Here is a 23,397-nt window from a genome sequence, read left to right as displayed (position 1 = left end):
GAGGCCCGAATCCGGGGAGGGTAGCGTCGCCCGGCGCGGACGGAGGGAGGGAAAAAGAAAAATTCGATTGGACCACCATGACGCAGCGAGAATAATTGGGCCGAACGCTGGGAGCCTGTGCTGGACGGTGGTGTGGGAGAGATCGACCGGCAGCACTGGCGTCGCGTGGGAAACATTTCGCTTAGGCTGCGATCCGAGTCTGAGCTGGCGTCCGAGCAGCGTGCGTGCGGGCGGGCGCGCTGCTCTGATCAGGCTGGCCAGCTCAGACGTGTTTCACGTCAGAGGGCTGCCAGCGTCAGTCGCACAGCGGGCAAGGTTCCCCAGGCATGGCTTCGAGCGGCCGCTCCCGTTTTGCGGCATGAGTGGCTTGACAGGCGGCGGGCAGCCAATCAGGCGCCGGTAGCGCGGGCGAAAACGTGACCGCCTGGTGCTAGACTGAGCCCCGGCTCCCCTTAACAAGCCTGTTGTTCGGCGTCACCCTCGCCCGCCAGGCCAACACATCCCCATCTCCGCACCCCCCGTCAATTATGGTCAAGGCCCGTCTGCACGCGTCTGGAGCTGCTCGTGCCATCGCCGCCGACTCCATGTCCCTCTTTTAGCTACCTGCGCGCATTCCTTTTGTCCCACGCGTGCGCGAAGCCCGCAGGTTTTCGACGTGGAAAACTATCCTTGCAGCACCGCTCCCACGACGCGTTGCGTCCTGGAACGCGAGCATACCAGCAACACCGCCCCAGCCGAGCCCACGCCTCCCATTGCGGCCCTGCTCTAGCCCCGCCGCGGCACTAGATGTTGGATGCAAGCTCAACGCATCGAGACGCCGCCGCCCCGCCCTTCGCCTCCGCCGGCTGTCGTTGCTGAGGGCCCTCCACGCTCCCTCAAGATCGACACCGCGGTCGCCGCGTCGCCTGCGCGTTCCCTCGAGCCCTCTCCCACCCAGACCCTCGGCCACTCGAGTCCTGAGCTTCCCCCGCTCCCGCAGCTGCCCTCGCTGGGCGGCATCCCTCGCACACCGCACACCGCCGCTGCGAAACGGCCCGCCGACCAGGCGCATTTCTACACCGCCAGCTGGGGGTCGCCGTACCAGCAGCCGTCGCCCGAGTTCCACACCAAGTCCCGCCGCCACAACAGGGACACCTGGGCCCTCGACCCCGAGCCCGACGACCCAGACTCGCCGCGCTTCGGCCTCGATCATCTGATCCCGAATCGCCTCGAGGAGAGCGGAGAGCCGAAGCTCAAGTTCAATCTCGAGCACCTGCTGCCCAAGCGCCTGCCGTCCTTCCTCACAAAGGACGCCAGCGACCCCGCCACGCCGACCAAAGCGCCCAAGCTTTGGCCGGACTTGACCGCCGAGAAGACTCCGGTCCCGCCCGCCGCCCAGACGAAGCAGTCCTCGCAGCTCTTCTTCCCGCGCGAGCCCACCGAAGGTTGGATAAAGCAGTTTCTGACCGGGCAGTGGCAGTCGGAGAAGGCCAATTGGTGGAGCGACGGTTCGACAGACGAGGACTCTGACGAAGGAGACGCCGGCGAGGCCTCACAGGACGGCCAGACCAAGGTCAAGGACAAGAAGCGCAAGAATAAGAAGGGCCACAAGCCGAGGCAGAACAACCTCACGTTGAAGCAGGCCGATTTCTGGGCCCACTTCGGCCAGAAGGGAAAAGAGACGTTCGAGAAGATGCTGGCCTCGCGGTTCGCGGACACTCCCCCAGCGATGGAGCCTCCTGCACCAGGACCCGGACCAGCACCAGTACCAGCACCAGCACAACCCGAACTGGAACAGTTGGATGGTGAGGACGGCGAGTTGAAGACGGAGGTCATTTTTGATGCGGAATCAAGAAGTCTCGCCAGCCGTGGCACGGAGGAGAAGAGTTTAGACGAGAAGCCACCCCGGCCGATATCGAAGGACGGGCCGCCTCCTCCGCCGAAAGCTCCTTCGAAGGCTCCGTCGCCCGTTAATGACGCCCCGCCGCCTCCACCGCCGAAGGTAGCACAACCTGCGCCGGCGCCTGCACATTCACACGCGCCAGTCAAGGCTGCTGAACTTCCTGTAAAACGGCCAAAGAAGCGTGTGCTATGGAAAAACAGAAACATCGTCATCCAGATACCATACGATCGTGAGAGAGGAAAGGAAGGTGGTCCGCCACGGCCTCTGACTCGGGAAGAGGTGGAGGGTCGTCTAAAGCAGTTTGAAGAAGCGGGGTTGAGCGTCCATGGCTTCGATACCAGCGATGAGAATGGCTTCATCTCTTCTGGCCTTGCTCAAAACCGTGAGATATGGCCGGATCCCGCAGACGACACACACCAATGGCGTACAACACATACGACGCGTGTTTCAATTCCCGACAGGGCTGAGTGGGACAGATATGTTGCGTTCTTGACAGAGCAGAAGCTGGCTGCTTTGGGCGTGACCCTAAGTGCGCCCGAAGAGGAAATTGTAGAAAACCCGATGTCTCGGTCGGCATCGGCCCAGCAGTTCGCTGGTGGACCCGGCTTGGCTTTCTCGCCGCCACCCCAGTCGATCTCTGTGGGCACCCAGGGGTTCTCCAACTTTTCTGCACCCTTCTCGCTTCCTTCCGGCCCGTCTCCCGGTATCCCGGGTCACATGTCGAGGACGTCGATCGCGTCGCCGATTTCTCCATTCGGACCTCAGAGGCCCACCGGTCACCTTCACAGGCATTCGACCTTCGCTTCGCCGTCTCTGCCTCAGCAACCAACTCCCCCGCTGGCTGGCTTCTCCCCTTCGCTGTTTATGGCGCAAAATGGTGGAACTCGCGGCGCTTCGCCTGCCATTCCTACCAGCGCCCCGGGTCAAGACATGATGTCGCCTGTGTCGCCGTTCACGAATAATGCCCAGATACACGCCCAGTATCCCTTCCCGTCGTCTACGGATACTTTCTCGCAAATGCATCAACAACAGCAACAGTTGCAGCACCAGCTTCTCCAGCAGCAACAGCAGCAGATCCTCAATAACAGGCCCCATCTTACTCTAGAGGAGTTGCCCGAGGAAGAGGCCGAAGAGGAAATCAGGCCTCAGACTCCGGCGCAGACGAACAACGGCCCGAGCCCGAACATCGTCGTTCCGACTCCACGCGGCAGTCACCGCCACAACATCAGCGAGAACCTTGAACGGGAGATTCGCGATGCTGAGTACCACCTCGAGGAGGCTATCAACCGTCAGCTGGACGAGGATGGGGAATTTGGCCCTGGAAACAAATTCGGGATCCACAGCCCGCCCAGCAAGCCAACTCAGACAAACGGCAACACAACAATGTGGCAGGGTTCCAATGGCATGCAAAACCAGTCGCAGAACAGGCAGCCGAGCTACGGCGGCTCCGGCTACCAGGGTCACCACGAAGACGACGACAGGACCAACATCTCTGACGTGGAGACAAACCCTAGCATCGAGGGCCAGAACGACCAGTCCACCGGCGTTTCGTCGTCGCACACTACCTTCGCAAGCTCCAACCTCAACACTAGCCATCACGTCAGCCACTCCAGCCAAGGCTCTGCAACCTCTAAGCTCAACGTCCAGGCGCCAGAATTCAAGTTCCCCTCCGGCCCATCATTCAATCCGACTGCGCAGTTCAGCCCTAGCAACGCCAACTTCACCTTCGGCCCGAACTTTCAGCCTCAGGGCCAGCAGGGACAGCAGCAGCACCCTGCTGAGGAACGCCCTCCTCCGAGCCGCGGAAACACCAAGCTTCACGCTGCGGTGCCCAGTTTCGTTCCTTCCTTCAAGCTCGGTGGGTTGGGCTTGCCGCAGCCGCCGGTTGTTCCTTCCACGCCAGCTAGTACCATGCCTAGTTCCACTTTCGACTTTGCTGCCCAAGGTCCCGCGTTCAAGCCCGACGCCAACGCTTTCCAACCGGACACTTCTGCGCAACCCAACGGCTCCTCTCAGGATTCCGGCAAGCTGTTCAATATCGATATCCAGGAACAAGACATTGTCAAGCCCGCCAAGCGGAGCAAGGCTATTCCGATTATCAAACCCGATCTTCAACAACTGCAGCAAATGCAGCAACAGCAGCAGCAGCAGCAGCAGGAAGAGGAGGCGGAACAGGAGTATTTCGATGAGCAAGGTCGTCCTATGCAGGCCGAATGGCGGCAGAAGAGGGCCCGCCAGAATGCTCGCGAGGGCGACGCTGAGCCAATGTTTGCCACTCCCCGCGTCGTTCCTTCCAACGCCCCGCCGCAGCCACTCGGAGATGCGATCCAATCGCAGAACTACGCGTACAGGGACAGGATCAGCCCGATACCCGAAGGCAAAGAGAACAGGACGCCGACGCCGAACGGTATCCAACGCCAGTTGACTCCATTCAAGCCAAGGGGCCCGCAGCAGCAGAACGAGGGCTACAACGGCGACTTCCACAGAGGTCACATCACCAACCAGAACAGCATCGACCTCAACGAAGCTCAGGAGCCCTTCGACTTCAAGTTTGGCGTGCATGTCACGAAGCCTTCAACAGACGCACAACAGGCCGCTGCTGGTTTGCGCCAGTTCAACCCCAGCCCTGCTGTCACAAACGCGAACAGCTACCAGCCCAGCGAGGGTGGTTCTTTCATGACAGCTATGGAGAACGGCAAGAATCAAGAAAACCAAGCAGGGGAATCAGGAGAGGCAGGAGAGGCAGGCGAAGCAGGCGAAGGCGACTTCGAGGAAAGGCCTACGTTCAACGAGATCGACGAGATCATGAGGGCCATGAACGACCAGGGATCCGAATTTGGCATCATCAGGGAGTCTCCCGGGTGGAATCGCTCAAGCCCCCCGCCCAGACCCGCGTCCAACTTGCGGCCAGCTCAGGCTCTATTCAGGAACGATGCGCTCAGTCCAGTCCCCCAGCAGACGCTGTACGCGCCTCCGCACAACGATGGTGGCACTTCGTCCGGTCAGGATCCCTTCAGCGATTCCAAGGCCGGCTTGGCCTACGAGTCACCTGTGCACAGGCTCGGTGGCGACAATGTTGCTGTTAGTGACTGGGATGATATCGTCACAACCGATGAAGAGGGCAAATTCAAAGAACGGCGCGGCTTCTTCGATTCTCGCGTTGATGGCCTCATTGACAACGTGCTGCAGAGTCGTCTCGGTCCTCTAGAGAGGAGCATTCACAACATCAAGGACTCGATTTCCGCTATGGCCATGATGCGTACCGGGCGCCGCAGCTTCTCAGGTGAACCTGGCGAAAGCGACGCTGACGATGAGGATGACGACCTCGCCTCACAGCACCGCAACCGCTCGCCAGGCAAGAGCCGCAAGCTCGAGAAGATCAAGAACGCTGTTGTGGAGGCTTTGTCTCAGGCTACCATGCCTCCCGCACCGTCGAAGTCGCCTGGCATTGATATTGCTGAATTCTACCAGGCGCTCGCGGACTTGAAGATGTCGATCGCTCGTTCTGCCGCCACCGGCCAACTGGATGATTTCCGTGAGATCATGGAGGAAGCGCTGAACCGACAGAGTTCCGTCCTTGCCCAGAAGAAGCAGCAGGAGGCCAACGCGGAAGCTGCGGCTCGCATTGCGGAATTGGAAAGGATGGTCGACGAGTTGCAGTCGCGCATGGAAGTCACGATTGAGAGTCGAAAGGTCGCCGAACGCACCGAGGATGACGCGCAACGCAAGCTGGCCCTGACCGAGGAGGAACTTCTTCTTCTTCGCGCTCAAGGCCGGGACGACGCCAACAAGATCCGCGCTCTGAACGAGGAATCGCATGAGCTGAAGCTGAGGCTCGGATCGTCCGAGTCTTCTCAGGAGGAGCTCCGCCGCCGTCTCGTCACGCTCGAGACGCAGAATGAAGCGCTTGAGGCTACGCTTGACGAGTACCGCTTGTCCAGCAAGAAGTGGTCAGATGAGATCAACAAAGCCAACGAGGACAACGAGCAGCTCCGCCGCTCAATCAGCACGCTGGAGGGTCAGAACCAGGAGTCCATCCGCGGCCGCGAGAAGATGCGCCACAGGCTTGAACAACTGCAGAAGGATCTGATTTCGGCTACCACCCATGTCGCCGACGAGAAAGCTCGCTGGGCAAGGCAAGAGGAGGAGCACACGAAGAAGTACGAGACGCTTCGCGCCAGGATCGAGGCCGAGGCTCGCACTCGCGAGAGGTTCGAGAGGGAGATGGAGAGGCTGGAGGGCCAGGAGCGCGAGGGCATGCGCATGAAGGTCATCTTGGAGCAGACTCAGAGGCACAGTGCCGGTATGGAGGAGGCCATGAACAAGCTCCGCGTGGAGAACTCCGAGTTCCAGAAGAGGGCCGAGCGCTTCGAGCGCGAGTTCCACGAATCGAGGGAGATTGCTCGTGCGGAGATCAAGCGCACCCGTATGGTCATGGAGGCCGAGCTCAACGCGGCCAACAACCAGGTCAACATTGTGCGCTCCGAGCTCGAGAGCGAGAACGCCAGGCTTCGCAATGAGATCGATCAGCTCCGCATGGACCGCGATACGGAGAAGGCGAGGCACGAGCTCGTGCTTGAGGGTGAGGCCGATGCCAAGCGTGACGCTCTTCGTGAGGCCCACGATGGCAGAGACCGCGCCCTCAGGGACCAGCAGCACCGTTACGAGAAGGCCATGGAGGACCAGCAACAGCGCTATGAGAAGACCATGGAAGACCAGCAGCAGCGGTACGAGAGGGAGATCGGCATGCTCGAGAAGCGCCTCGCCGAGAAGCTCGAGGACCAGCAGCAGCGCTACGAGAAGACGATTGAGGACCTTCACCGCCAGCACAACCGCGACTTGGCCAACGCCATCGAAGACAAGCAGCACAACGAGCAAACCCTCAACGACCGTCTCTCTCTCGCCGACGAGAAGGTAGAATTCATGCAAGACAAGATCGTCCACCTCGAGGAGAGGCTCGAAGTTGCCAAATCCGCAGCCCACGCCGCTGCTGTTGCCGCTCAGTCCTCCAAGAGCCCTACTCTTCTTTCTCCAGAGCCCTCTTTGCCCAGTGCTGCCGAGAAGGTCTCGCCCCAAGCTCTCCGCGAGTCGATCGCCGTTCTCCAGGAACAGCTGCAGGAACGCGAGGAGCGCATCGAGTCGCTCGACCAGAAGCTGTCAGAATTCGACGGCGATGCTCCGCAGAGGCTCAAGGAGAAGGAGACGGAGATCGGCTGGCTCCGCGAGTTGCTCGGCGTTCGCGTCGACGACATCACCGACCTCATCAATTCTCTGGCCCAGCCCGCCTTCGACCGCGAGCAGGTCCGCGACGCTGCCATCCGCATCCGCACCAACCTGCAGATGGAGCAGCAGGAGAAGGAGCGTCTCATCTCGGGCGGCCAGTCCTTCCCTGCCTTGGCAAGCCTCTCCAGCTTCGCCTCACCCAAGGCTGCCCAGCTCGCCGCCGCCATCGGCAACTGGCGCAAGGGCAGGGAGAACGCCAACGCCAGCAAGCTCTCGCGTTCCGCTTCGGCTGCCGACAATCGCGAACAGACGCCCGTTAAGGCTCCCAACCCCTCGGCCGGCTTCCTCGCCGGCCTCATGACCCCGCCCGCCTCGCAACTGCGTCGTACCCCGACACCCTCGACCGGCCGCCGCGCGCGCGATGACCGCGAATCTTTCTCCTCCTCCACCTCTGCTCGTGGCTTCCCCGTCCTGGGCAGCGTGTCACAAGGCAAGCAACGCTCCAACTCCTCGTTGAGCCGCCACCACTTCGACCACCACCAGCTGGCGACCCCGCCTGGCTCGCGCGGCGGCACGGGACTCCTGACCAAGAGCGCGTACGACCACGATGCGCCGGACAGCCACTTCAGCCCCAGCCAGTTCCACTACGACGAGGAGACGGACGGCGACGAGGCGTACATGCAGCAGTACCAACAGCAGCATCACCAGTATCACCATGAGCAAGATGTGCGGATGATGGGCGGAAAGGGAGGCCCGGTCGACGAGAGGTACGGGATCGGCGTTGCCGTCAGCCCGGATCTGGACGAGGGAATCCACGTCGGTGCGGTGCCACAGCCGATGCAGTTTGAGCCGTTTGGTCCAGGATCCGGGTTCGGGCATCAGGGACATCAGGAACGTCATCAGTAAAAGATTGATTGGGGAGATGTGTTAATTGCGGGAAGATGATGATGGGGATCAAGATTGGAACCGGAAACGCTCATCTCTTTTGTTTTATTTCTTTTTCTTGTTGATTATTGTTGGTATGTTATGGCTTTCCTAATCTGTCTCTCACTTTGCGACCCATGCACCCACATACGCTGTACACTGAAGTACAGTTACTCTTGCAGGCCTCAGTCTTGCGTCCATTCTTTTGTTTTTTTCCGCTGTTCAGTTATTTCAGGCTTCCTTCCATCCATTCAAACCAAACCGTAAACTTTTTTGGCGCTTTTTTTGCTCGCTTGCTCGCTTGCTTGGTTGCTTTAACCCCCCCTTGCTCGCTTGCCTGCCTACCTGCAAAGAAACATTTCGTCGGAACATTTTTTTTAGATACCCCCCGTCGGAGAAAGAGGAGGAATTGTTGGAGAGGCGCGCGTGACAAAAGGAGGGAAAGAAAGATTAATTACTTTTTGTTGTTGTCGTGTCGTTGTTGTCGTTAGCCGTTGTTAGTTGGTGTTGTCGTCGTTAATAGCACATGCGGAAAGACAGAAAGAATGAATGAAGTATTGGCATTGACTGGATTCTTCTTGATACTGCTGTTGGTGGTGGTGATTTGCGTTGACGGCGTGTGGTGCGGATATGAGGGAGTTTCTGACAGGTTTGACGGGTCTGTTCTTTTGATGGTTGGTGAGGTGAGTGAGTAGTACATGTATCGCTGGATGAGATAGGGGTGGACGGGTAAAAACGGTCGTTGGGCGATCATGCTTTCAGGATTGGTGTTTGTCTTCTCTTTTGTTCAAGTCATCTTGCTCATACAGTGAAAGTACACGTCTGGATATTCTTATGTAATTTGAGAGCCTACCTCTGGAAAGGTAGGATCATCTGCAAATGTTTCACGAGATCTGCGAGGGCCGGATGACCGTTAAACTATTGTGGTGCTAGTTTGAAACTACGAAGAAGATACAGAGGTTGATGCATACAATTTGGGAGGAAGAAATATTGGTTCTTTACCGTATCTCGAACTCTGACTCGGGACAACCTTCAGCTTCGCCAACAAAGTAACAGCACCCTATGAAAAGGTAGTGATCAGCCCTCTCACGAAGGACTACAGGATATCGAACACCGTTCAAGTTGCAGATGATGTCGCCCTCTTGTGTCTTTGCCGGCACCAGGCCCGCATGATGATTCGCCATGAACAGACATCGCCCTCTGCAGCACTGGGAGGCTCTTTTGTGGTCCAAGAAATATTTCTCCCAATGTTTCTCCCAATATAACAAATTGGGCTTCGAATTATGTGGCTTCCGTCGGCCTCGTGAAACTTGTATAAATGAATCAACGGATGCGTATTTGTTCTTTTCAGACCGGTGAAAGGAGGATATTGTTGAATTCGATGGTGATCCCATGATCATGATCCTTTCCAGCTCGGCGGACAATACAAGCGTTTCATTTGAGTCATCTGAGAAGTACGAGCAAAATCGTGCCCTCCATCGGTCGGCGCATCCTTCATTCCACCCCCCGGTAGCCGGGACGAAGAGCTCCTCCACACAGTCGATTGTTGTGATGCAGTGTCCCCGAAGGCGAAGATATTTGCTTGCAGTGATTGGGGGCAAATTTTGGTCATCAGAGAGTGGGTGCCCGTTGTCATGTTTTCCTTCTTCACTGATTCTTTGCAGGGGTATACAATCGTGAGGAGTTCTCCAATCAGGCATCCAAGACAGCAGGCCATCCATCCTCCTATTTTCATCAAATTCGACCGCAGAGAGCACCTCTTCTAAGCCAAAGCGGTCAAGCATGTCCATCGCTACGTTGATATAGAGTTTTTCGACTGAGATCGTGTAGTCCACGTTGATTCCCAACTGCGATTCTTCCGAGCTCATGGAGAACAGAGCAAATATCCGATCGCGAGGATCTTCGCAGTGGCAGTGTCTGGTTTCAGCCAACAGATAGAAGAGATCGTTCTGAGCCATGCCGGATTTCCATGGAGCCGTTCGCATACTGAGAGCCTGGGGAAACTGAACCAATTTGTTCTGTGCCGGCCAAACACTCAGCAGCTGGATATCCGGTTCCCACTCTACTGACTTGTCGCCGCACAGCACCGTTACTTCCTTCGCCATGTACACTTCTTGCAACACCCAAATCCTGCTGAACCATGCCCGTTCCAGCAGTTTCCGCACTTCAGGCGGCGGGAACTTGCCTTCCCATCTGAATGGCTCTCTTTCTAGGTGTATGTACTCCATGGCGCGATCGCTCTCATCCGCAGCCTCGCCCAGATAGACGATAACGCGAGTCGCCTGCTTGTAAATCGATGGCATGTTCCGGACTTGATGGCCCCTCTCCGGATCATTCTCTTGATCGATACAGACAGCATCAATCCAGACCGTTCTTGGCCAATCGATCCATCGGAGCCGTTTGATGGCGTTGAAGCAGTTCTCCGTCACCGCGAGCTCGCAGCCCTCCCCGCAGTCGATCCGGCGAGGCTTCTCCTTACTTCCCCAAGTGTATGACAGCGCCTCGTATTCCGGCGCTTCTGAGAATCGCACGTGGTGAAGAGTGCAGTGAATGTCGGACTCGAGTTCCCCAGGCTGGATGATCAAGAGGCGTGTCTCGTCCGTGTGCTGCAGGCGCGTGTAGCTGTAGTTCTTGCGGAGGCCGTCAGGATTGATGCGTACCCGGTGGACTTCGAGATCGTCATGGGGTTCTGCCGGCAGCGCTCGCTTGCTCGAAGGAGGCATCTTGTAATGTTGAGGTTGTCGTGTGTGTCCGAGTAGGCTGGAAGTCCAGGTGAGTAGAGGCTGGGGAGCACAAGGCTGTGCAGGTTTTGAGGGGGTGCTCTCGTTCAGCCTATGAGACGTCGTAGGCTTGCCTGATCTCACAACGCCACGCATACTGATTATTGGTGGGGATAGTTGCTCAATGCTGCGCTCGCAGTGATTACTTGGAATGCATTCGACGGTAGTTCATGAAAGTACACAGTTAGTTACCACTATCTCTACACGCTCGGTATCATACCACTTACAGAGGCAAGACAGATTTAAGAGGTACAAAACAAATCTGTTGGGGGCGGGTTAGTGTATTTGGTAATAAAACAGAACTGTGGAATATAACATTTGCTTAATTCACACCTACCTCCCACCTCAACAAACTCAATATAATCAACCATAAGAGACTTTTCAGTAGAAAAAGATGTAATTAATCAATAATCGTGACACATTACACACGTAGACAATTCATCATCAAACCCCCATCCCATCGTACACAATCTAATCCATAATTCCCTTCTTTCCATCGCCATCCGTATCCTTCATCGGGTTCAACCGATCAAGCAAGCTCGGCTTGCTCGCCGTGCTGCTACCAGTAGTCGTCCGCTCCGCCGGCACACTACTATCGTCGTGATGGCGACCGCTGCCGATACCACTGCCGACACCGCTGCCGACACCGCTGCCGGTCAGACCACCGCCCGCGGCACCCCGCCCAGCGCCGGTGCTGTGCTGCGGGATGCGGCTGCCGGACGTGGCCGCGCCAGACGTACTGGTCGGACCGGTCGAGCCAGTGGTGGGAGACATACCGGTGCCCCGCTCGCGCTCGAGACCCCTCTCGACGGCGCCGCCGACACCACGACCAGTAGTAGAAGTGCCAGTGGTGTTGCGGCCGTCGCGATCGAAGTGCGTGCCGCCGACGCCGGGCTCGCGCTCCTTGTTGTGCTGGTGGTGCTGGGCAGCAGCGGTGCCTGCCGCACCGGCGGCGGCGGCGGTTCCGATGGCGCCGCTACCGTGCTCGCCGTGACGGCCGGTGGTGCCGCGGCCGTGGTCGCCGGTGATGCTGTGGTCGCCGCGAAGAGCGGTGCCGCCGGCACCACCGACGCCGCTGCCGGTCAGGCCACTGCCGTGCTCGTGCTGGTGGCCGTGGGTGCCGTGTTCGTGGCCGAGACCGGTTCCGATGTTGCTGCCGTGGCTGCCGATGTTGCGCGGCTCGCCCTCGAAGCCGTCATACCGCTCCTCGCGGCCGGTCAGCGCGCCGCCCGCGCGCCGGAACTCATCCATGCTGACGGCGGGCAGAGCCGAGGTGGAGTGGTGCTGGGCCGAGTTATGGTGAACCTCGTGGATGGGAACGGTGGTGTGAACGACGTGGGGTTCGATGGTTTCTATAGTAATGTTGTATTAGTGGCGTGGATCGGATCGACATGGCGGTGATCATTGGAGAATCGGGTATTGAGAGATTAGAGATAGAAGCTTACCCTTCTGCACCACGGGCTGGATCGTCTCGTGCACGTGATGGTGGACGTGCTCGCCCGCGACTTGCGGCGCGGCAGAGCGGGTGGTGTGCTCGTCGTGCCTGACAGACTCATCCTTGAACTGGGCAGCCTCCTGCTTCAGGCGCTGCTGCACCTCATGCTCGTTGCCGTGATCGAACTGACGGTGCTCGACGCCGGCAAGATTGTGGTGATGCTGCTCAGGGAGAACCTCGCGATCGTGGACTGGCTGGACAGCTGTGTGGTAATGGTCTTGGTGAACCTCCTTATCGATGGCGGTGGTGACGTTTTCGTGCCTGGAAGGCTTCACCGTCTCGTGCTTAACGGCAGGGTTGACCCTCTCGTGAACGGTGGTGTCATGGTGGCCAGACTTGGACATGAAGTCGCTAACGGCGGCCTTGGCTTTCTCCATTGTTGCGATGGTAGTAATAAAATATGTTTGGTACGGGGTACAAATCAAAGGTGCTCAGATGGATTGAGAGGTTGAAGTGTGGATGAAGTACCGAGTACAGGCGACAGCACGACTCTTTTTAAGAAGCCAGGGTGTCAGCATGCAGACACTCGTCATCGATGCGCATACATCATAAGGGTTCGGTGATGATGTAGCGCGGTCGAAGTGCATGCGCGGACGTGGACTTAGATGGCCGCATTAGGAAATTAGCAAAGCCACACTTTTTGGCCATCTCCCTCCATCGCGCCGGGCTTGCAAGCATTGCGCAAATCGTTCGCCACGGGGCACCGGCCAGCGACGGAAAGGGCGTGAGCGCTAATGGATCGCCGCAGATGGCCTCGCTGGCGATGGTGAATAGTAAAGCGCCATCGAATGGGAGCGCCAGCTGGAGTAGTCGTACGCCAGTGGACCAGGCACAGGGATCGCCAAAGCTGGCAGCACCAATAGCAGGACGGGATGGCTGGATGCTGGTCGTCGATTAGCAGATCTGCTGCAAGTGGGGATACCCAGCTGAGCGTTGGCGTGGAGGGTGGGGACTCGCTGGCGGTGCGTGCTTGTGTCATCACCGCGGGACAGGCCGCTGGCGGTGCGATGCCTGGGCCCATCGACCTGGAGTGCTTTCAGCTCCCTCTGTGCATCACGCCGGTAGCCCAGCCACCGCGCTGGGCCACGACGCACATCCACGGTGTGACGGTTGAGGCGCTGGTTGGTCGATCGAGTGGCTGAAGGCTAGTGATGTCATCAACAACCGCTCTTTGCACACTGCGAACTTTCCCCTTCCGGTCGTCGTCCTGGATTCCAATGGCGCGCGGACGGCTATGACGAACGGGCGGCTGCGGGGTCGCGCTGCATCGTCAGATTCTCTGCCGTTCGACGCTGTGCCAGCCCATTCGCCCGAGTCCTTGCAGCTTTGCTCAGCCCTCTCGCCTCTCACCACACCCATCTCTGCGCTTTAAGGTCTCTGCAGGGAGCTCCGAATGGGCGACGCTATCAAGCGACTCTTGCACAGGCGGACTTGGAGCCCAGACAAGCAATCCAACGTCCACTCCCTCCCCTATCGCGATGCAGTCCCAGGAACTCCACCACGCCGAGGAAGCTTACCACTGCGAGGAGACGTCGCATTGACTGACAGTCACCCAGCCAGCAAACCCGTCCACAGTGGAAGCCCGGCCAAGGCCAAGCGGCCTGCATCCGTTGGACCAAGCCAACAAGCCCGCGACCAACGCCGGAATCGATTGAAGAAGGCCGCGTCAGACGCATCGCGCAAAGGCCGGCCTGAGAATCTCTGGAAGCCAGAAAACGGCGACGTGCAAAACTCGGAGGAAATGTCGCCTCCTCCTCTGCCCGGCACAGCCGTAACGAGTGATGATGCCAGATATGGGAGCGTTTCTGGTGGCAGTCTCGCTGCTAGGCAATTATCTGCTGGGAGTGAGAGTTATTATGGGGATGATTTAGCCGACAGAACACTGCCCGAGACATTTCCCAGACCTCCTACAGCATCAACCAGGAACCAAGCCACTGGCGATCATGCTAGGGAAAATGCAGCCGGGGATGGGTCCAGCTTCCCGGCTCCGTTATCGGTCCCTTCCAAGGGACTCAATCCGCGCGACACGGTAAACTACTCCTTGGAGGAGGAAGCTTCCCCTTCATCAGCGCAGTTGAGGGTGGACAACACTCAGTCCAGGCTTTTTCTGGATCACTCAAGCGACGAGGAAAGTGCCCAAGAAGTTCCAAAGCGCAATAGCGGAGGGTCGCTCAGGAGGAAGAGAGCTTACTCTTCTGGCCTGCGCGACCTCAGCGACCCGACACATCGATGGAGTGTGCAAGAGCCCGTGGAGAGGTTCTACACTCCTGACGGTATCCCGGATGGATACAACGAACGGAGCGCCCACCGGTCTTACCTGATCGAAGACAGTCCGGAGCCACCGAGTCTTGAGGGAGTTGTTGACTTGAAGAACACCGTAGACACTACCTACCACTCACGGTATGCCCCAGGTAAACCTACGCCTCTGCAGATCTTGTTTGTGGAGACATTTGGCTGACAATCCATCTCTTTAGCGGTTACGCACGAAACAATAAAACCAGAGGTGCACGAGATCCGCGAAGAGCGAATTTTTCGAGAAATCCATACGCATGATGTGTTTCATCGAATTCTTCCAGTAGTGGACGTGGAGGTATTACCAGCGCGCCATTTCGTTCGCAATGAGGTCGGTGGACTCAGCGAAATCTCCGAAGATCAGGTTCCTGGTCGCAGCACGGGCAACCGAGCAAGGAACTGGCTAGTCGCAGAGACAGTATCCAGGCAGAGAGGCGATGCGACGGCAAGGGAACCGCGCAAATTCACTGCTCGGAAATTTTCGGGCACTGAAGGTGACGAGTTGAGGTACACGACGGAAGAGGGATTCGCGAGGACCGAGACCACATGGGTACACCCTCCGACCATTGAGACGGGTGCCAGAGAGTCTGGACAGACTGAACCCTTGTATGTGCGTGGCCAACACGAAGATGCGATCAGCGAGGCCACGGACGAACCAAGGCCACCAAAGTCACTGAAGGACCTCGCTGGCGGGATTCATGATGCCCCATTTGATGAATGCGTCGAGTTTGAGGCTGCGAACGAGAAGATGAAGACGCTCCACATCAAGAGCGACTCGGGAGTTGGGCGGATGCAAGGCAGTTCTGCGTAGATACCTTTCTGTATGTAAGCACTTCCAGCGTAAGCACTGCGGTTAACTCGGGCGAGAAACGGCACGTCGTTCACCGGCGATGGATTGCACTTGGATGGATGGTGGTGGTTCGAGGCCACCGTGCGGTGCGGAGGCGCAGCGTTGTCACGGCGATAGGGGGTGCGCGCTGCTCCAAGCTCCCTGACCGTCTTGTCGTTGAGCTATATTCCGGATGCAAGGCCCGAAAACAGAACGGAAAAAATGCAGCTGTATTGGATAGTAAGGCCGAGAGACCCCGCGACCGGTGATCCGGATCATGTTGCAGTGGAAGTGAGGAGCTGTCTTGGTTGCAAATTAATGTTTGTCTCGAGATTAATCACACCTGCCGGGAGCAGAGACGGGCGTCCGGTCGAGAGCAATACGTCCTGCCGGTCGCGGGGGTGCCGGCAGGAGAGCACGGTGATGTTGCTGGATCCATACAGTGACCGCCGCCCGGGCTGCCGCCTTTGAGCTCACCGTGACGTCTTTCTCGTAAGGCCATCCGTTGTCGGCACCAAGCCGTCTCGCAGATCCGAAAGACGCAGGCGGTAGCTCTACTACACAGTAAGCACTCCTACTCAATAGCTGACTCCCGCAGGCGCAGCAGAGGAGGCTAGAGTTCGTGTTTTGCTGCTGCGTTGTCGTCGGCGCTCGGGGCCGTCTCACGGTGCAGCGGGTGACAGCAGCGACGGCGTGAGAAAGCACAGGCTGGTGATTGTTGAGAGTTGCGGGCGAAGACGAGAAGGTGCCATGGGCCAGTGGGGGCTCGCTATTTTTGGAGTGCGCCCGATAGCCGAACACGCGCAGTTGGACGCCTTTCCCGCGCGCCGCCACCCTCCTCTCTGCACTCTGCGCTCTGCCACTTCTCTCAGCGCGCCTCTGACGCTGCTCCTCGTGACGTCGCCTCCGCCTTCTCCTGCTTGCGGTTACCGCGCCGCCCAAAACATACCACGCGCCAGTGTCACCTCTCGACGCTGCGGCTCTTCCTTGTCAGCCCTTCACCCTTGCAGGCCGACTGCAAACTGTGGGGAAGCCCATGAAGAACACCCCAGCTCACCGCCGATGATCGCTCGCTCTTTGCGAGCGAGAGGCGGGGAACGCAGTCGTCTTCTCGTATTTGCCTCTAGCGACGAGACAATCGGATGATGGACTGCTCCGTGCAACCCGTCAAGCTGTGCGCCCCTCTCCGAGACTTGGTGTTTGCTTCCGCCAGCTTCCAGGTGCCACATCGTCGCAGGTAAGACCGACCGTTCCGGAGAAAAAAGCTCCAGCCTCGCTCCTTTGCGGCTGTACAGCAGCTCGGGTGAGATGGACTAGGTAGGAGAGGGGAAGAGGCGGGCTAGCGCTCTACGGGGGGTGAAAGAGGCGGGCTAGCGCTGTACTGGGTGTGGCTACAACGGGCATCGGTTCCTGCTGGCGTTAGGCTTAGAAGAGCACCATGTCGACTCTAGGGTCTCTCTCTATACGAGGTCCGCCCACCCATTGGCCAGCACGGACGCACCTGGTGATCTGAGGCTCGGATCGTGGATGCTACATGGAGGGATCAAGGTGCATGGAGGGGTCCGTTTACGAGCCTCTTGCCAGGCCGTGTGCTAGCCACCGTGTGAGGCATCGAGCACAACAACGCCTATAAAGATCAATCGCTCGCGCTCTCAGTCTCTCCCATCATCATCACCAGCATCCGCATCAATCCAAGCACTCGATAATTCTTAATCACCTCCGACTTCTTAATCAACCAACCTCAAAACACCACCACCATCAAAATGCAGTTCACCACCGTCCTCGCTTCCCTGGCCTCCATGGTCGCCATGACCTCTGCCGTCTCCGTCTCCTACGACACCGGCTACGATGACGCCAGCCGCTCCCTGACCGCCGTCTCTTGCTCCGACGGCACCAACGGCCTGATCACCAAGTACGGCTGGCAGACTCAGGGCGCCGTCTCCAAGTTCCCCTACATTGGTGGCGCCGACACCATTGCCGGCTGGGGTTCCGCCAACGTAAGTTCTCTTCCTGTCTTCCGTATAAGAGACCCGATGTACTAACAAGCCATCTCCACAGTGCGGCAAGTGCTACTCCCTGACCTACAACGGCAAGACGATCAACGTCCTCGCTATCGACCACGCCGCCAACGGCTTCAACTTGGCCCAGGCCGCCATGAACGATCTCACCAACAACCAGGCCGCCGCCCTTGGCCGCATCGAGGCCACCTCCGCCGAGGTTCCCCTCAGCAACTGCGGCTTGTAAATGTCTTTTCTGACATGATATCTCTCGGACCCTACGCGTTTCTACCTGTTTTATATCTTGTTCTCGTTCGTCTCAAACGGGTTGCGTGCCCGAGCAGAGAAGCCGAGGATGTGTAACCCTCCTTCAAGGATAGAAAAAAAAAAAAGGCGAGGGTGGGTTGCATTGGAACGTGATCGGGCCGGGTGTGGGGAGGAGATGGGGAGGAAGTTGCTTTGGATGGAAGGGCACGACTGCATCATGAGCGTACACTGCTGTTCACACGAGTAATGAATAATGTCTTACACATAATCTTGGGACTGTTTCTTCTGTGCTACAATTGATTTGATGTGACTTGTGGGTGGACATGATGCGCGTCCATGGTACGCTTGGTTCTGAATCCTGCGACTCTAAGCCTTCGATGCGCGCGCTATTGAAAATCGTGGCTATGCTTACCTAACTAGTGCAGACTTCGCATGGAAGGATTTTGTTGATACTATCTAGTAAGTTTGCTATTCAGCCGTATCTCGAATACTAAATTTTGTTCTTTGTTTTCCCGCACCATGGGCTGAATGAAATGGATGGCTGGGGGAAGACAAAAACACTCTTACCGAAGGCATGTGCACACGAATGTTCGCGAATATATCAGCGTATACTCTGACGCATAGTATAGTGGCCATGGGATCCGTGTCGCGAAAGATTGTGTTCTGTGAGGGAGTAGTTGGAGCGATTGTGAAGACTTGATGTGGGGTTAAAAAATAATCACAGAAACATCCATCCAGACGTGGACTTCGGCTACCCATAATAAAGTATGACTTCTTGGACGAGACGTGCTGAGAAGATTCATTCTTTCGTAAGCAAGAAAGGCCTCAACAACTCACTCTACATATATGTTATCCTTTACTCTTTTAATTTGTTTTGGCTCCAGACAAGTTTTGCAAAGTCGATCAGACAGCGCTCTTCATTTTTGGGCATTCTGCATCCATGGGATGAGATAGTCAATGGCCCTGAGTAGACAAAAAATAACCGAGAAGCATGATCTGTATAGAATAACTCAAGAGAAAGGCAGAATGTCAATGTCGACAGCTTGGAAAGCAAAATCATGGTTCTTCCCCGCGGGCGGGACCCTTGCACGCTCCGGCCAAAGGCGCGTGGCTTTTCCGAGAGCCAGCGCGCAACGCTAATCACCAGTCCAACCACATCCCAGCGTTCAGAAGCAAACAACACCACATCACCGCCGCCGCCGCTGCCATTGTCGTCGCAATGCTGACGCGCCGCACCCTCCTGCGCCAGCTGGCGCAATTCGATCCCGCCACCGCCGCCTCGCCGCCGTCGATATGCCGCTCGTGCCAGCTGCGCCGCGCGCTACAAACGAACAGCATCACCACTATCGCAACTCCGCGCAGCCGGCAGTACAGCACGCAACAACAACAACCAAACAAACAGTCCCAGAAGCCGAAAGCGGAAGCGTCGCCGACCGCAGCATCTTCGGAGGCCACCGAGCAGAAAGAGAAGCAAACAGCAGCGGCTCAAAAAGAGGACAAGAAGAACGCGCTCGGCCAAGGTCCGGCGGCGTACAAGGCACCGTCGAGGTATGAAGGTTTCACGCCGCAGGTGCTGGGCCGCCCGATTGGCTTCCATCGGCCGCCTCTGCCGGGCGAGAACTCGGGGAAAGATGAACGCAACCTGCAGCAGCGGCGGGACGACTTTGTGGACTTCGACAAGCACCTGCAGCGACGGAAAGAGCTGTACGTTTTTTGAACCTTTCAATTGATACCACACGAAACCGTCACATCATTCTTCTACACCTTTTCCCATTCCCCCCAGAATTGCTATCAATTGACCCCAACCTCCGACTCCACCACCCCCCACGGCCCGCCCATTCCAAAGACCAAGCACGGACTGACCAACGCCCTCCCCACAGGACCAAAGCCGTCGCCAAACCCTACTTCCGCGACTTCACCAACATGCAATACCACAAAGGCAAGTCCTTCCTCGCCAACCCGCGCATCTTCCGCGCCGACCGGGCCCTCTTCTTCCCCAACTTCGTCGGCACGACGCTGGTGCCGGGCGCCGAGGGCCGCAAGCCGCACTCGACCACGCTGGCGCTGCTCAACCGCGTCTCGCTCGTCTCCGTCTACTCGTCCGAGTGGGCGCGCGCGCAGGCCGCCTCCTTCACCGCGCCCGAGCGCAACCCCGACCTGCACGCGCTGCTCGCGGCCAACCGCGGCGTCGCCCAGCACGTCGAGCTGAACGTCGAGCCGAACCCGCTGCGCGCCCTCATCCTGCACATGTACAAGGGCCGCCTGCGGAGGATGCGGGACGAGGCGGATTGGGATCGCTACTTCGTCGTGCGGCGCGGCATTTCGGACGAGATGCGCGAGTGCCTGGGCATCATGAACGAGAAGGTCGGCTATGTTTTCCTCGTCGACGGCGCGTGCCGTGTGCGCTGGGCGGCGAGCGGCGAGGCCGAGGGCGACGAGGTGGAGTACCTGAATAAGGGCTTGCGGATGTTGATTGGGGAGACGACGGTTGGGCATCATCATCATCACCAGCAGCAGCCGCCGCAGAAGGAGGGAGGGGCTGATGCGAAGAAAGCTGCGGAATGAGCGGCGGAGGTCTGTAGGCTTGCGATGAAATACTGTTATGTCACGAAGACCTGGGTACACTTGTCTCCTCATTTGGTATGAGGAGATGGCCTTTATCGACCCCGCTTTCAGAAGGTGGCTGGATCTTACTTCCGTGGAGAGCTGAAGCCAACGTCTGGGTGTTATTGTATAGTTTTTTGAACTTACATTCACATCCAAATGTTTCCTCAGCCACCCCTATAAGGAGAGTGTAGTCTGGTGGAACAAGGAGAGGGGACAACGAGTTGAAACGGATCAAAATACGGGAACCCTCTGAGTTTTCTACTCCTCCGATGTAACGATTAAGAGGGAGGAAATACCGATAGCCCAGAAAAGGTAAGACTTCAACCAAGGGATAGATCATCTGTACAATAGATCAATGCAATGCTCTCAACGACAAACATGACAAGTCCCGCCCGCTAGGTTTCCGCAAAACTCCTTTGCCCGAAAAGGGAAAAAAAAAACGATAATCCCAGTCCCTCAGGAGGGGATATCCATACGCCGCGCAGGGAACCATCCATGCCAATCCAAAACAGAACAACATCCGGGGGGAAAAAAAAGTTCAACGATCCTCAAGTGACGATGTTCGCACGTACGACCCCGCCTTTTCACGAAAAGAAGAACAGCATGAGGAAGCAAAAGGCGATGAAGCTGCCGAGGATGATGCCGTCGCGGCGCTTCTTGGCGCTGATGCGCGACATGAGCGAGTTGAGGCCGGGGACCTGGCTGGCGGCGCCGGTGATGCGGCGGTTGATGCTGGCGAGCGTCTCGCGCTGGAAGCCAAAGTTCTCGTTGACGGCGTAGGCCTGCGAGAGCACGCTGTCGGCCATGCTGTGCGAGTTGTCGATGCGGCGGCGCTCGTCGAGCATGTAGTCGGCCTCGGCCTGGGCCGGGTTGGCGGAGCGATACGCGTCGATGTCGCTGCGTACGTCCGATAGCAGGTTCGCGCGGTCACGCGCCGTCGAGATGGTGTTTTTGAGGCGCGACAGCTCGCGCCGGTGGTCGGCAAGCACTTCGCGGTGCCGGGCGAGGTTGTTCTGCTTCAGCGCGGAGGACGTGAGGTCGGCGGAGGAGTCGAGGAGGCGGGTGAGCTGGCCGATGAGAGAGTCGCGCTGGAGGAATGCGTGGTCAGTAGAGCTCCGTTGCGAGGGCGCGAGATGCGGTGATGTGTGAGGCAAGGTGGGCGAGGTGGCTGGTAGGATACCTTTTCGAGAAGCTCGCGAATCTGCGATTCCGTGCGTTGCTCCTCATCGGTGGGTTTCTGGGGGATGTTCGTCATCGAGGCATACTGGGAATACGTGTGGAACAGCGATTCTGTCTGCGCGAAAGCTTTCGTCAGCTGGAGCCGCCTTGATTGCGGCAGAGAGCACACGGCTCCGGAGATCGTACCTGCGTTTCCAAGGAGCGGGCCTGTTGGCGCAGCTGCGCCCAGCCGCCACCTGTGGAGGCCATGTTTGCGGAGGAGAATCTGGGGATGCGAGAGCGTGGTGAGGTCAGCGGAGACTGGGATGTGCACAGTGAGCAACGAGTTCCACACGTGATGGGTTGCGTCGCCGCCGTTCTTGGCGCGTGCCAGGTGCTGGGGGGGCGGTGGTCGGCGGTCGGCGTTTTTCGTAAGCGAGGCGCGCACCGACTGTCGAAATCTCGCACTCTGCGAACGCACGCCTTTTCGATTTGAGACGACGACCGACGACGACAACCACCCCCTCGACGACGACACACCGCCGCCCAGTCTACATCTCGCCAAAATGGTGAGCTCGCCCCGCGATGTCGACAATACAGTGCACCAGGACGATTTGCGGCTAACGGTTGCGTGCTACAGTCGTCCGCCAAGGTCAAGACCAGCCAGCTCGCGGGCAAGAGCAAGGAGGATCTCAAGAGGCAGCTCGATGACTTGAAGACCGAGCTCGTCGGTCTGCGCACCCAGAAGATCGCTGGCGGCGCTTCTTCCAAGCTCACCAAGATGTACGACTTTCCCCCGCCCTAGGCCCCGGCAGATTTCGCACAGGACGCGGCACGATTAATGCGATACACGCACGACCACGACCGCAATTGAAGAGGAGGACAATCGAGAATCTGGAAGGACGACAGGGCTAACGGAAACTTTTTTGCAGCCACGACGTCCGCAAGTCGATCGCCCGCGTTCTCACCGTCATCAACAAGAACCAGCGCGAGCAGCTCCGCCTCTTCTACAAGGGCAAGAAGTACCTGCCCCTCGACCTCCGCCGCAAGCAGACCCGCGCCATGCGCAGGCGGTTAACCAAGCACGAGGCCAACCTCACCACCGAGAAGCAGAAGAAGAAGCAGATCCACTTCCCCCAGAGGGTTTACGCCGTCAAGGTATGAGGAAATACCGCCGCCACGCCTACGCCTCATTCGTCCAACATCGTACGGCTTTTGTCGAATGGAATGCTGACTGGATTGTCAACAGGCTTAAATTATGGGCGCGGTGTCTTCTGGTTTCTTTTCCGGCTACATCTGAGGCATTTTCCTGCGGGCTATCGAATTCGGGTTGCAGACTACCGGTGGGGCTTCAGCGATGTACCTTACCAAAAACAAGGTGGCCTAAAAAGACTTTACGAGACCAAATGGATTCCGAAGTCCTAAGGAGAGAAGAAAAAAGTGATGGGTGCGATATGTGCATGATACGAAGGGGCGGCAGTGGGAATACCCAGCAATGCACATAAAAAGTTTGGACATGCCGATTTTCTTACGGCCTTTCGTGTTGCAGTAAACCTCGGCTCGTTTTTTCCCACTTTGCTTGCCTTTGACATATCCTTGTAGCAACCTCATATCTGGACCTCTCCGACCTCGCCAACGCCTTGGCTCTTTTCCTTGACTATCTCACTTTCCTTAACTCAGATCAACTGGACCTCTTTACAAAGACCCTGGAAATTGCACGTGAAGTCATGTTTGCGCTTCAAGCTCTCCTTTAGCGTCTCTCACATCGATAACATGCACGCGATTTAGGACATCATGGTGTGGAGCACGCTTCCGTGCGTGCAAACCCAATATCGAAGATTGACTCTACTCGACGCCAGTGCCTTTATCCGCTAATTTTTCCAAAACATGGTCTCAGAATAGAAACAAAAGAAAAAGGGTCCCGAACCAATGCTTGCCTCCGT

At 57.7% G+C, this 23,397-nt stretch overlaps 8 protein-coding genes across 8 annotated transcripts; 5 read left to right on the top strand and 3 right to left on the bottom strand.

The window, feature by feature from the left end:
- Positions 1–358: 358 nt before the first annotated feature.
- On the top strand, positions 359–8,011 carry SLS55_004551 (uncharacterized protein; the record flags this gene model as incomplete). Its single annotated transcript, XM_066776007.1, has 2 exons — positions 359–362; positions 801–8,011. The coding sequence occupies 2 exons, from the start codon at positions 359–361 to the stop codon at positions 8,009–8,011; spliced, it is 7,215 nt and encodes a 2,404-aa protein (XP_066633888.1).
- Positions 8,012–8,878: 867 nt separating this feature from the next.
- Positions 8,879–10,752, bottom strand: SLS55_004550 (uncharacterized protein; the record flags this gene model as incomplete). Its single annotated transcript, XM_066776006.1, has 3 exons — positions 8,879–8,922; positions 9,032–9,089; positions 9,787–10,752. 3 exons carry the CDS (start codon positions 10,750–10,752, stop codon positions 8,879–8,881), a joined length of 1,068 nt encoding a protein of 355 aa, XP_066633887.1.
- Positions 10,753–11,280: 528 nt separating this feature from the next.
- SLS55_004549 (uncharacterized protein) lies at positions 11,281–12,681 on the bottom strand (the record flags this gene model as incomplete). Its single annotated transcript, XM_066776005.1, has 2 exons — positions 11,281–12,161; positions 12,255–12,681. 2 exons carry the CDS (start codon positions 12,679–12,681, stop codon positions 11,281–11,283), a joined length of 1,308 nt encoding a protein of 435 aa, XP_066633886.1.
- A 2,241-nt stretch (positions 12,682–14,922) lies between these two features.
- SLS55_004548 (uncharacterized protein) lies at positions 14,923–15,407 on the top strand (the record flags this gene model as incomplete). Its single annotated transcript, XM_066776004.1, is given in 2 exon segments — positions 14,923–14,927; positions 14,942–15,407. 2 exon segments carry the CDS (start codon positions 14,923–14,925, stop codon positions 15,405–15,407), a joined length of 471 nt encoding a protein of 156 aa, XP_066633885.1.
- Positions 15,408–17,188: 1,781 nt separating this feature from the next.
- Positions 17,189–17,669, top strand: SLS55_004547 (uncharacterized protein; the record flags this gene model as incomplete). Its single annotated transcript, XM_066776003.1, has 2 exons — positions 17,189–17,422; positions 17,484–17,669. 2 exons carry the CDS (start codon positions 17,189–17,191, stop codon positions 17,667–17,669), a joined length of 420 nt encoding a protein of 139 aa, XP_066633884.1.
- A 1,239-nt stretch (positions 17,670–18,908) lies between these two features.
- Positions 18,909–20,254, top strand: ATP10 (Mitochondrial ATPase complex subunit atp10; the record flags this gene model as incomplete). Its single annotated transcript, XM_066776002.1, has 2 exons — positions 18,909–19,393; positions 19,570–20,254. The coding sequence occupies 2 exons, from the start codon at positions 18,909–18,911 to the stop codon at positions 20,252–20,254; spliced, it is 1,170 nt and encodes a 389-aa protein (XP_066633883.1).
- Positions 20,255–20,880: 626 nt separating this feature from the next.
- Positions 20,881–21,724, bottom strand: GOS1 (protein transport protein gos1; the record flags this gene model as incomplete). The annotated part of the gene is made up of 3 exons (XM_066776001.1): positions 20,881–21,384; positions 21,477–21,590; positions 21,662–21,724. 3 exons carry the CDS (start codon positions 21,722–21,724, stop codon positions 20,881–20,883), a joined length of 681 nt encoding a protein of 226 aa, XP_066633882.1.
- A 296-nt stretch (positions 21,725–22,020) lies between these two features.
- On the top strand, positions 22,021–22,709 carry rpl35 (60S ribosomal protein uL29; the record flags this gene model as incomplete). Its single annotated transcript, XM_066776000.1, has 4 exons — positions 22,021–22,023; positions 22,095–22,237; positions 22,387–22,612; positions 22,704–22,709. The coding sequence occupies 4 exons, from the start codon at positions 22,021–22,023 to the stop codon at positions 22,707–22,709; spliced, it is 378 nt and encodes a 125-aa protein (XP_066633881.1).
- Between the last annotated feature and the right edge of the window lie 688 nt (positions 22,710–23,397).

This window comes from Diplodia seriata, assembly GCF_021436955.1.
Source record: "Diplodia seriata strain FDS-637 chromosome Unknown scaffold_4, whole genome shotgun sequence".
Lineage (NCBI taxonomy): Eukaryota > Fungi > Ascomycota > Dothideomycetes > Botryosphaeriales > Botryosphaeriaceae > Diplodia > Diplodia seriata.
This window is presented reverse-complemented; position numbering and strand designations above follow the sequence as displayed.